Here is a 13910-nt window from a genome sequence, read left to right as displayed (position 1 = left end):
ACGAAGGAGGCACATTCCTAGACCCTATAGATTTCAAGAGCATAGTTGGAGGACTAAGGTACTTGATTCATACTAGACCTGACTTAGCTTATTTGGTTGGTGTTATAAGTAGGTTTATGGAGAGACCCACTGTGATGCACTTGAATGCAGCAAAAAGAATTTTGCGTTTTGTGAAGTTAATGATAGATTATGGATTAATCTATACTAAGGATGATGAAAATAATGTGGTGATTGGCTATTCAGATAGTGATTTAGCAAGGAACGTAGAGGATAGAAAGAGCACTGGTGGCATGGTCTTTTATCTGAAAAAAAGTTTGATAACCTAGAGTTCGCAGAAGCAGAAGTGTGTTTCACTCTCCTCATGGCGGCAACTGCGGCTTCATGTCAAGCAATATGGCTGAAAAAGTTGTTGATGTAGATCACTGGAATTGGTATTCAACCCGTGACCTTATTCATGGCTAATAAGTCTGCTATTGACTTAGCAAAAACCAGGTCTTTCATGGCATGAGCAAACACATAGACGTGAGATTTTACTTTATCACAGTATGCATTGAAAATGGCGATATAGTCGTGAAGCATGTATGCTGACAAGAACATAGGGCTGACCCTCTAACGAAGGCTTTGTGTACATCCAATTTCGAGAGGATGAGGAACATGCTTGGAGTAATGAATTGCGTTAAGACAAGTTTAGATTAAGGGGGAGTCTGTTGGGGTATTAATCTAAACTTGGTAGTTATTTGTTTTTCTATTTGTATGTTATAGTCGTGCAGTTGTGTCATGTCTGTGAGGATCATGGCATTGAGAGTTTTTAGGCATTCAAAGACACACTTGACATACCATATTTTTTTTACCCGACAACCCACTTATCATACTCATTGCGGGATAGTCATTAATTGTCCACTTAAGAGCCGCTCTCTATGTGAAATTTTATTTTCAGAGATTGATCATATGTTTCCTTTCCGGTGATTCATGAATGAGAGGTCTTAGACGAACATTAATATATTTTCCGATGTTATTCGAAACCGACACTATATCGGTCATAAATATATAAGGACTTTTCATACACGTCGATGGTGAAAGATTATAAACAACTATAGTCACGGGCCACACACTATATGTTTTTTTCCGGTAGGGCCAAAAGGATTGAAACCATCGGTCGCAAGACCCAGCCTTATATTACGAATTTCATGAGAAAATGATGGATATCGACGGTCAAAATGTTTTCACTCTTCTCCATCCGTGGGATGACTAATTTCTTCATCTTTAATATCATGATTCTTATACCGTCTCCTATGATCAGATGTATCTGATGACATATACAAATATTGTAGTCGAGGAATCAAAGGAAAATGTCTTAAGAATTTTTTTAGAATTTTCTTACCATCTTCCCTAAAAAAATCTCGACTACGATCTTGACCAGATATGTCATACACAAATTTATCCTTATCATCTCCATAAAATAACATACAATCGTGCTCACATAAATATAATTTTTAATATTCAACTGTCGAACCCTTTATAATCTTTCTCATTACATAATAAGTTTGAGGAAACGTGTGTTTTTTTGGTAACACATTCGTGAAAAGGTATATCACTACCATGTGAGTTATTTCTTAATTTGAAAAATATCGTAATAAAGCTTAATCTTGTATACTTTGTATTACCGGTATAAATAGGTGCTCCATTTTCGACAATCACTTTATACAATTTTTTGGCAATATCATTTGGAGCTTCTTCTACATTACTATTTCCCCGATCCACGGTATCATAAAATTCATGATTTTCATCGGCAAAATCGTTCAACATCGCATTCAAATCTACCAGTTGTTCTACCCTCAAAGGTTCCCAAATACAATAACGATGATGTGATATTCGACCACATTTTCTTCCCACTTTAGCGAACAAATAAAAACTAAAATCCTCAATATCTAACCCATATAAATTATTACAACATTTACAAGGATATTTCATTGTACCATCTTATTTCATTCCATTTTCTCTTGCAAATTTATAAACAAATTCTACACCAGTTCTATATTCGGGAGTTAATGAAATTATATCTCTCTGCACCTGATTTCGAATCCAACTTCGATCAATGTTTGTCATCTACATTCAAACATTTTATAAATGTAAACAAGTAATTTGACTTGTATTTCATGCAAAATATATGCATTTAATGTAAATGCACACATTTAATACATATAATACAGAAACAAGTAATGCACACCCAGACATACAAACACAAATTTAATGAAAGTAAAAAAAAATTACATTATGTGTATGTATCACTTCTCGTTCTCAATTCTTTATATTATTTCTTTTTTTCAACTTCTACTCATTTGGAGATACGAGAGCTTAAAACCTGCTATCCTTCAGTTATGACTTCCGTACAAAAGTACGTCGTTCCATGGTAACAACGTACAGATTTTTCTAAATAAAATCACTTTTTAATTTTTTTCTAGTAATCACATAATAGACCATGATCGATGGTCGGTGTGATTCGTGCCATGTCAGAAATATAACCGACCACGTCTCTCTGCTCAATTTTAATTTTTCCAGGTCATCAAAAATGGTATCATTTTGTCAATTCATACAATAATAACCGACCATTACGGGTTCGGTCGGTTTAATTTGCCGAATTTTCATGCGGTGCATTTATGTGGTCGGATTTATCCTGTTTTCGGTAGCGTATAGATTAAAAAAAAGATGAATAAAGTATTTTGAAATTGAAATAATACTTTTAAACATTCTTTTTTTTTCAAAATTTGTTAGGATTACCTTAATTATAGTATATATGATTGAAATTGTCTGTTGTGATGATTAATATTATCGGTGGTAATGTATATCTATTTATAGGCCAGAGAAAAGCAATAGAAAACACGCCTTTCCCTAAATCTTTACATGGTATTATAGCACCTAGGTAAAATTTCAAACACATAATTATGGCTGGTGACCAAACACCTGGTGACCAACCACTACCATCGCCTAAAATCGACACAACCTCACCTTTCTACCTTGGAACTCAAGATCGTCCAGGGGATTTTATTACTTCAACCCGTCTTAAGGGAGAAAATTATGATAAATGGGCCGATGATATACAGCTCGCATTAGAGGCTCGCAGAAAAATCAGATTTCTTGATGGTTCTATTAAAGCTCCTGTTGCTCCTTTTATTCAATCGGATTGGAATACAATCCAGGCTATGCTCATATAGTGGCTTATGAATACAATTGATCCTAAAATTAAGTGCACCTTGTTTAAATATAGAGATGTGAAGCGGCTTGGGACACTCATCAGACTCGGTTTGCGTTGGTTAATGGTCCTCGCATTCAACAATTAAAATCTTCAATTGCCAAGTGTAAGCAAATAAAGATCATGTCAGTGGAAACTTACTTTGGAAAACTGTCCACTCTGTGGGAAGAACTCAATCATCTCGAACACTTGATTACTTGTGCTTATTGCTCGGCTTGTACAGCGGGTCAGCAACATGAAAAACGCAGGGAGGCTTCTCGGCTTCATCAGTTTTTGATGGGTCTATGTTCAAAATATTATGCTCATCTTCGTACAAATATATTCTCTCAAGATCCCTTGCGAACCCTTGATCGTGTATTTTAATTGGTTGTGCAAGAGGATCGTGTTCGTCACGCTAAGTCAGACCCAGAAGTGTAGCCACCGGATGAGGATTGTCCAATTTAATGACTCTATGTGTGCTATACAGGACCATTCCAGGATGCTGATTGGAACGAGTATTAGGTGGGATTGACTATACTACTTTGATGGAGAGGCTTCAGTGCAGCATGTTACAACTCATGGGTCTTCTTCAATTTTGGAGTTGTGGCACAGACGAATGGGTAATCCGTCAGAAAAAGTAGTCAAGCTTCTTCCTCTTGTTATTGATCGTAAGGGTAGTTTAAATAAAGATTGCGAAGTTTGTTTTCGTGCAGAACACCCTAGAGACAAATTTCCTTTGAATGAGAATAAAGCATTACGAATTTTTGAGAAAGTACATTGTGATTTGTGGGGGTCGTATAGGCATCCCACTTCTTGTGGTGCTAGATATTTTTTGACTATCGTGGATGATTTTTCTCGTACCGTTTGGATTTACATGCTTGTTGATAAAACTGAGATGTTTTGTATGTTTATGTCATTTGTTCCAATGGTTGATAGACAATTCTCACAAACAAATAAAGTTGTTCAGAGTGATAATGGAACTGAGTTTAATTGTTTCAAAGAATTTTTTAATGAGTCAGGAATTTTATTTCAAACTTCTTGTGTGGGAACTCCACAACAAAATGCGAGAGTAGAACAAAAACACAAATATATTTTGAATGTGGGGAGAGCGTTGCGATTTCAAGCTAGTTAACCAATTTATTTTTGGGGGGAGTGTGTGCTTATGGCTGCTCATTTAATCAATGGCACTCCCTCTACCTTGTTGCAGAATAAAACTCCTTATGAATTTTTGTTTGGCACTTCTACCACTTATAACACCATCCGCACTTTCGGTTGTCTTTCTTTTGCTCATAACCAAAAGAAAAAGGGGGATAAGTTTAATAGTAGAAGTAGAAAAAGCACCTTTGTCGGATATACCTATTGATATTGAGGTGCATGAAGATATGGGTGTGGAGGAGGGATTGGGAGTTGATGATGCCCAGCCCACTGCAACTATGTGTGAGCATCCCACACAACAGCAGCAAGCTGTTGGCACTCACGGGAAAGCTGTTAAGCCTCACATCAACTCACACCAAATAAGTGCTGATAGCAGGGGTCGTGGAGGCTACTGTGACACAGCAGATCAATGAACAACAATCTCAAGAATTAGGAAACTTTGCTCACACCAAAAACTTTGCTCCTGTAGCCAAGATGGTCACAGTTCGAGCCTTTCTTTCTATAACAGCTTCAAAAAATTAGGAAATCCATCAAATGGACGTCCACAATGCTTTCTTACATGGTGATCTTGACGAGGATGTGTACATAAAACTTCCTCCAGGTTTTGAATCCTCTAGTCCTAACAAGGTATATCGCCTCCGTAAGTCTCTCTATGATCTGTAACAAGCACCACGGTGCTGGGTTGCTAAACTTGTGTTTATGGCCTTTTTTGAATCCTAGTCAGATTATTTCATGTTTACTTATACCAAAGGAGATATTCAAATTAACGTCCTTGTGTATGTTGACGATCTAATTATCTCTGGGAATGATGTCGCGGCTTTAAAGGCTTTCAAAGCTTATTTCAGTGATTTTTTTCACATGAAGGATCTAGGTTCCCTAAAATATTTTTTGGGAATTGAGGTAGCTCGAAGTTCATCTGGCTTGTATCTCTGTCAACGAAAATATACACTAGACATTATTTCTGAGGTAGGATTGTTGGGAGCTAAACCAGCAGACTGTCCTATTGAGCAAAATCACAAGCTTGGCTTGGCAAATAGAAAGTTTCTTTCTGATCCTGCATCTTATAGGCGACTAGTGGGCAAACTTATTTATTTGATTGTTACACGTCCAGATCTTGCTTATTCGGTTCATATTCTGTCATAATTCATGCAGAAGCCGAGAACTGAGTATTGGTAGTACGCTATCTGAAAGGCACACCTTGTCAAGACATTTTATTACGAGCAGACAATGAGTTAACATTGCAGGGTTGGTGTGACTCTGATTGGGCCGCATGTCCTATGACACGTAGATCATTGATAGGATGGATGGTATTTCTAGGTATTTCGATGGCTGCTATCACACGTCAACTTAAATGGATGAAGGCTCTTTTTTTGAGTTAGGGTGTCCATCATCCAAAGGCAATTTTGTGACAGTCAATGGGCACATCATATTGCTAAAAATCCCACTTTTCATGAACGTCATTTTGTTCGTGATGCGATCTCAGATGGATTAATCGATCCCTCATATGTTCATACCAATACAGAATTGGCACACGTTTTTACCAAGGCTCGTGGCAAATATCAATTTGAATTCTTGATACGCAAGCTGGGTGTGTCACTCCGACCACTCCAACTTGAGGGGGTGTCGGATTACCTTAATTATAGGATATATGATTGATATTATTTGTGGTGATGATTGACCGGATTACCTTAATTATAGGATATACTAGTAAATAAAGCCGCGCTTCGCGGCGGCGTGTATTTTTTTTTAAATTTTGGTATGATTTTTTATTATAATTTAGATAAAAAATAATTTGATCCGCCCTCCCGTCAAATATAATACTAATTAGAAAATGCATGTTTTATATATACAAACTTTTCTATTTCGAATATCCTTGGTTAGTATAAAATCGAAAACTTAATTTTATATAAACATGAATGTGTTTTCTAGTTCGAATAGGTTGACACTTAACCTCTCGCATCTCATCTTTATTAAATTATATTACATTTTTTTATAATTCCAAACTACTATTATTTGATTATACGGGTATTTTTAGACCTATAATTTGTTAACAAAATGATCTGAACCCCTCTTATTTATAAATAATGATACATTTTCTTTAAAATCCGAAGTCGTCTCCTTTATAAATTAATTAGAATACACACGACTTTTACTCGAATACATGAATATTATAAGAAAAAAGATCGAAGACTTGTACATTAATTTCATTCGTGCATAGTATTTTTTAAGCCACTAACTCTATTATATTTTATCGCCTTTGACTTTTCACATATCAGGATCTTTTTATCTCATGAGATATTAATATGAATTTATATTACAATTTTGAATAAAAAGTGATTTGAGCTGGCCGGTCTTCCGTCTAGCACAAACTGAATATCCTTATCTAATATAAAAACAAAAACCTAATTTTAACAAATATGATTGTGTTTTTTAATCTAATACGTTGACACTTAACCTCTCGTATTTCATACTTGTTAAATAATAATATATTTTTCTTTCAAAATCCAAACTATTCTCATTTAATTACGCGTATTTTAGAGATTGATTTAAAAATGATCCCAACCCCTTTTGTTTGTAAATAATTATCCTTTTCTTTTTAAAATTTAAACGTTTGTCCTTTATCTAAGATACATGTGAATTTAACTTTTATATTTATACATGAATTATAAAAAGGAGATATTGAGGACTTATACATTAATTTCATCGGGTGCATAATATTTATAAGCCGCTAAATTTAATCTATTCTACCGCCTTCAACTTTTCACATATCAATATCTACCACAATTTAAATAAAAATTAATTTTAGTCGCCGTCCCGTTAAGCACAATACTGATCAAAAATTGCCTATTTCGAATAGATAACTTTATCTAACTCGAATATTCTTATCTAGTATAAAATCGAAAACTTAATTTTATAGAAATATGTATGTGTTTTCTAGTTCGAATATGATGCCACCTAAATTTTCGCATCTCATATTTCTTAAAAAGTAATACATTTTTTTTATAAATCCAAACTACTCTTTTTAGATTATATGTGTACTTTTATACTTATTTTTTTTAAAAAATAATTAGAATCCCTCTTGTTTATCAATTCAATAATAAAATTTACACAGTATTTTTCAGTGTTCTAAAAAGCGCAAATCGGTCCTAAGCGGCGGAGGACCTTCTAGAGCTTAAACAGTTAAGCGGATGCTTAAGCGGAATTTTAAGCGGGTCTATAAGCGGGTCTATAAGCGAATAAATAATATTTATTTAAAATTATATATATAATAATAATAATAATATGTGTAATACTAAAATAATGAAAATAAATAAAGTATCAAGAATATAAACATAATCGTTTCTTAAAAACCTATATATTTTTATTTTTTAATCAAGATCATTGTTTTATTAAAATAAATATTAATATTAAAAATTAAAAATTTGGCAAGTCAAAATTGGTTTGACCGCTTAATGACCGTTTAATCCGCTTACTAACCGTTTAATCCGTTTATAAGTCCGCTTAATCTTTAAAAATGCTTAATTATCCGATTAGTATAAAATCGAAGCGCTTAATGATCTGATTCCGCTTAAACGGCCGCTTAGGCGGCCGCTTAATGCGCTTTTCAGAATACTGGTATTTTTAAATATAATCGAAATTGAACAAACAGTTAATATATCATTATTCAATCTTTGTTATGACTCAACTATCTTGAGCAATCGACCGTAGATGATAAAAGCCTTTTAAAAAATATTAGGGGCGGTTGCTCACAGGAGAGATTATGAATCAGTTTTGAAGTATTACTATTATATTAAGCCATGATTTACGTTGTCTTTATAATATCTTTTATATTTTTAAGAAAATTTTTAAAGAAAAAAAATCTGAAAAAAATTATAATATCATAAAAATTAATAATCACGTTAATGTGAAACTCAATTAAGTAATAAATAATAAAACAAAAACTTAATCATAATAATATTTTTTATAATCCCACTATTACGCAGAAAATATATTTTTACTATCGATAAAATAATATTTTTTTTCCTGTATCAAGTTTATTATGTTAAAGAGTTTTAACGGTACTGTACAATTTAGATATGCATATACAATTAGAAAACATACTTTCAAAAAGAACAATAAAAAATTAAGGTTCATCCTGAAAATCTCGTGCAGCTTTGGAACATTAGTTCTAGAATATTAATTCAAGGAAACATGTCCATTGTCCTGCGTATTTCAGAAAAGAAGTTAACCATTGCATATTAATTATTCACGTGGATCGATTAGAAATTATAGAAATTTAAAAATGTATATACTTTTTCGCTTGTTTCTACCTTTTTTATTTATTTTTTTAAGAGTTGGCGTGAGACCCTTGTTCGTTGGTGTTTTTATCAATTTGGTCAATTTTTGTAAAATTGATATCGGGTGACACCTTGTATAGATGATAATTTTATCGATTTGATTCATAGTTATATGTAGATTTGTTTGGCTTTATTTTTTTAGGAAGGATGAAATTTTATTTCAGCATCTGCGATGAGAGAATATTTTAGCAACAAAATTTTAGGCGACAACTATTATACATAATATATACAAATTGTGACACTTATGTTATTTAAAATTAAATGTAAAATTTGTCCAATTCTCGGAGAGCTATAAAAAAGATGAAAATGTTAATTTAATATTTTAGACAGACTTATTGAAGCACATAACCTTAAAGTTCAGCAAATTTAATATAATTATTATTCTATGTTATTTTAGCCATTTTAGCTAATATCATTGAAAATGCTCTAACTTATATTTTTTGCATATAAAACATTTAGGATAATAATTAAATTAATAAATCTATAAAGAATAGATTCGCCTTTTATTTACTTATGAAAAATAGAACGACCTTTAAAATTCTGGATATCCTAGGAACCGAAAATATTATCAAAGTTATCCTTGGCGTTCTCTAGGGTGGTGGCCGTAAATGTCATTTTTGAGTTAAAAATAGTATAAAATATCACTTCTGAAAATAATAGCCCAAAATGTCAATTCATAACGACACTTAGTTAAACGTTTTGATATTATGGTACTTCGTGTACCGTTTTGTTTTTTTTTTTAATTTTTTTTACTTTTAGCAAGTAAAACGGTACACTAAACACCGTTAAGTCTATTCCTCTTTCTTTTTAAAGTTAGATGTGAGATGGTGTTATGTTTTGGAACCCAAAACACTACATCATGCACCGCTTTGACCCCAAAACATCACTTTATCTAATATTTTATACATATAATTTTTTTAATAAAAATTATTTTTAATCTCAAATAAAAAATTATTAATTCCTAAAATACTAAAAAAATATTTAAATTATTTCTAAAAACCAATAGGGGATTGATGAACGCTTAAATGTTCAAAATTATTAAAATTAAGTTACATTTTTAAATTTAAAATTGTTTAATTTAAAATTTACATTTTTGACTCTAAAACCTAGATTAAATTAGGGTTTAGGCTCTAGGGTTTAGGGCCCTAAATCGGTATAATATTTATTAAATTTTTTTAATATTTCTAGAACCCAAAACGGGATTGTTGAACCCTAAATATTAAAAATTGTTAAATTTCAGTATAATCTTAAATTTTAAAATTATTAAATAAAAAGAAATACCGAAAAACGTAACATTAAATGATGTTTCTGAACCCCTAAATAATACAACAAAAACAACTCAAATAACAAAAAGAAAAAAACATAAAATGTTAGTTCATCTACCGTTTTACCATGAAAATGTAAAAAAAAAAAGTAGCAAAACGGTACTTCGTATACTGTTTTGTCCTGTTTTCAAAACATTATACGATACCCCGTTATAAAGTGACATTTTGGGCCATAATTCTGAAAAGTGATAATTTGGGCATTTTTTACTAAAATAATGACATTTTGGTCTATCTCTCGTTCTCTACACCGTGAGCTTAATAAACTACGAAATTTTTAAAGAAAACACCATTAGCAGTCAAATTTCAACCGCAAAATATTCAATGTGATAATAGAAAAACTTAAATTAAAGAAAACTTGTTTGATTACAAACTCCTAAAAACAAATTGGAAGATAATTAAAATCAAATTACCTGTAAAAAAAACTTATGGATAATAGAGATATGAATATAAGATGTGCAATATTCATATGTAATATGGATGTTAATGAATATATAATATAAAATTAAACAGAAAAACACATCAAATATATGGATTCACCTCAGGCTAAAGCGTTAGCTTGCATCTTTGTTTACCGGCTGGAAGGTCGAAACGGGAGAATTTTCTCATCAAGAGTCCTACGAAAGTAAATTGATTTTACTGTAACGATTGACTTGTCTCTCATTTTTACAGGAGGTATATGTATCATATTGAATATGGATTTGAACTCTAATTCTCTATTAATTTTAATATATGTTAATAAACATTTTAGTTGTTAATATTTAAAAAAATTTAAATTCTAACAAATTAAGAGAATTAAATTAATATGATCTGCATGCATGCACCTATGCATATAGTTTTCACCCCTGCTGCGTTCACCTTTTTTATTTTTAATATAAATTCTAACTATTCTGCTCAATAAATTCGAACACCTATTTTATATGTAAAATATTTTTAAAGAATACAACTTTTTTCGAACTATTCTCTTCTATAAATTCGAATATTTATTCGACTTCAGATATATTAACACAACAATTTTTTATTACTTTTAAGCATTTAAAATTCTAAAGCTCTAAAAAAAAGAAAAATCGAATGAGACGATGTAGAGCGTCGCCTAATCCGATGCATATCCTCCCTTTCGCAATCCGAATATTAAGAAATTGTACGACAAAATCATAATTATGAAGAAATTATTTGCAAAACAATTATAAACCATAAATCATTACAATTTTACAAATTAAAGCGATTTGTGCACTTTTTTTATCTCATGCCATTAAACTCTTTAACTATATATTTAGAAATTTATTGTGCGGAAAATTATCCTACTTAAGTTATCAAAAGTACACAATACAAAATATACACCATAACTAAAGATAATAATCTACTTGCACATGAATCCACCCACATCGAAGTACAACTACTGAACATGCCCCAGGAAACTGCCATCCAAGTTGGCAACCATCTGAAACCAATAAAAAAACCCTTAGTCTCATATTGAGTATAGTCCCGGCAAAAATACTACCAAATTAACATATAAAAATCACCAAGAATTGAGAAACTAAAATCTTAAAATATTAGAATTAAAACCGATAGAAGTATATACTAAAAATTAGAATGTAATACCTACACATCCAGTCATCCATGCATGCTCCTGCTTCTCTTTTTATTTTTCTTACTCATCTTGCACTCTTACTGGTCTAAATCGGCAATCAAAAAAATATCTTAGAAATAAGTATTATTATATAAAAATTACGCACATGCAAAATCACCATAGTTGATACTTTGGGCTTGAGAATCATTATATTTATATATATAGGTTGCAGTCGCAGAGTATAAATGTATTTAGAATCCTCGTGGAAAAGTAACTCTTGTTCTTCATAAATTCTAATATCTATAGTACTTCTAGGATCTTAAAAGATATTTTTTATTTTTAATATTTAAAATTTTAAAACTCTATAAAAATTAGAAAAATAGATTCAGACAATATTAGAGCGCCACATAAACTCCCGCGTATCCTCCTTTATATATATATATTGATGATTGATATTGTATGTGGTGACGATTGATATTGTCGGTGGTGATGTATATCTATTTATAGACGCGAGAAAAGCAATAGAAAACAGGCCTTTACCTAAATCTTGACAAAATTATTATTTTGGAAATAAATTTTTAAATAATATACTTTTTAAAATAGGTTTCAAATGTAGGTATTTTAGATAATTTTTTATACTCATTTTTAATTACCTTTTTTTAACAATAGAACTTGTAAAAAATTCATTAGAAAGAACAATAACCTAGGCCTTAGAATATGATTAATATTTTTTTTTGCTAACAATCACTAAATATTATTATCATATTAGGTAAACCAAACTTAATATATATGATCAATAATATATTTTTTTGTCAACAATTAGTAAATACTATCAGCCTTAGCATATGTGATTTATAATTTTTTCCTTAACTACCACTAAATATTATTATCATCTTAAATAAAACATAATAAATAACTGCCAGTTACATGCTATTGCTGCTTAAATAAAGGAGTAACACCAAATTGCTGATTAAATAAACTATTAACACATAACAGCCAATGAAAACAACACATGCTGCTGCCAGCTATATAGCTAAAAAACAGCAAGCATCCTAGTTCAATCACGGTTTTGGTGAGTAGCTAGAAAGGAAAAAGGTACTCTGATTGGTCTCCAAAAAGCTGCACACAATATGGTTAGAATTGTTTATTATAATTGGATCAGCTAAGCAAATTCAGGAACAAAGCCAACATGCTCTCATTATTTTGGAATAAAAAGAAATTATAGGACCATAGACTGAAGAAAGTTAATATAAAACTGTAGGACGGCAGCCTTTGTTGGTAGAATTAGTAAAAACTGAAATCTTCTGCAATGCAGTTAATCAAAAGAAAGAGACATACTTCAGCAATTCAATTATCTCTTGTTGAAGTTTCAGCAGTGATTCCTCGTCAATGTTAGCAGCACGCAAGAACCTTGGCAACTTAACTGTAATTGAAATAGATGATCAATTAACATTAAAGAATTCCCCATCATAAAAGCCTTGATTTGAGGTACAGGCAAACTTGTCTATGTCTGAAACTCTTGTCATTTATATATAGCCAAAAAGTCTAGTAGCATGATAGGTCTTGAAATGAAATAGTTTCATACTATTTAAACTGATGCTTTCAAAGTCTCTGCAAGCAATTATAGTACCTAGCCACCATATTAAATTAAAAAAAAAATAGCATGTATAGAAAAGAAAATACCATGAAACTTCATTTAAAATAATCTAAATAGCTCTCTAAGAATTGTCTAGCTTACCAAAAAGACGCAAAAAATGTTCAGCTCCATATATGGTTGAAGGCTGGATATTCTTTGCACGCACTTCGTCATATTGCTGGAGCTCAGTTTTGTAGAGAAGCTTTGTGGACAACGCTTTGTTGAAGTAATTGCACAAACCTTTTAAGATTTCTGGAATTGTCTCTCTTAACCTTTAACCCCAAAGCAAAGCATGTCAGAAGTTAGATGACTTCTAGATCAACAGAAACACCTAGGCCGTGGAACTATATATAAAGAAATATTACAAAATAAAACAACAAAAGTTAGTGACATCAAATATTTTAAGGTAACACTAAACTTGCCTTCAATATTATTAGTACTTGACTAATTTTTTTATTATATCACTGAAAGTAAAAGTCAGTTATTTCTTTTTGATGTTGACCTACATATAAAGAACAAACTGTTGTAGAATACATTGTAGGATTTAAGCCTAAGCACACATATTCTCAAATAATTCAATACTAACATCAATTATAAATAAGAAACTTACTCCTCATCTTCATTCACCCTGAACTCATTGAACATCTTCAAAATGCCATCG

General features: G+C 31.5%; 1 protein-coding gene across 1 annotated transcript; it reads left to right on the top strand.

Moving 5' to 3' along the window:
- The first annotated feature begins 2942 nt into the window (after positions 1-2942).
- Positions 2943-3613, top strand: LOC141720179 (uncharacterized). Its single transcript, XM_074522532.1, has 2 exons — positions 2943-3158; positions 3266-3613. The coding sequence occupies exons 1-2, from the start codon at positions 2943-2945 to the stop codon at positions 3611-3613; spliced, it is 564 nt and encodes a 187-aa protein (XP_074378633.1).
- Positions 3614-13910: the final 10297 nt, after the last annotated feature.

This window comes from Apium graveolens, chromosome 4 (genome assembly GCF_009905375.1).
Source record: "Apium graveolens cultivar Ventura chromosome 4, ASM990537v1, whole genome shotgun sequence".
Classification (NCBI taxonomy): domain Eukaryota; kingdom Viridiplantae; phylum Streptophyta; class Magnoliopsida; order Apiales; family Apiaceae; genus Apium; species Apium graveolens.
Note: the sequence above shows the minus strand (reverse complement) of the source record. Positions and strands in the feature narration are given on the sequence as shown.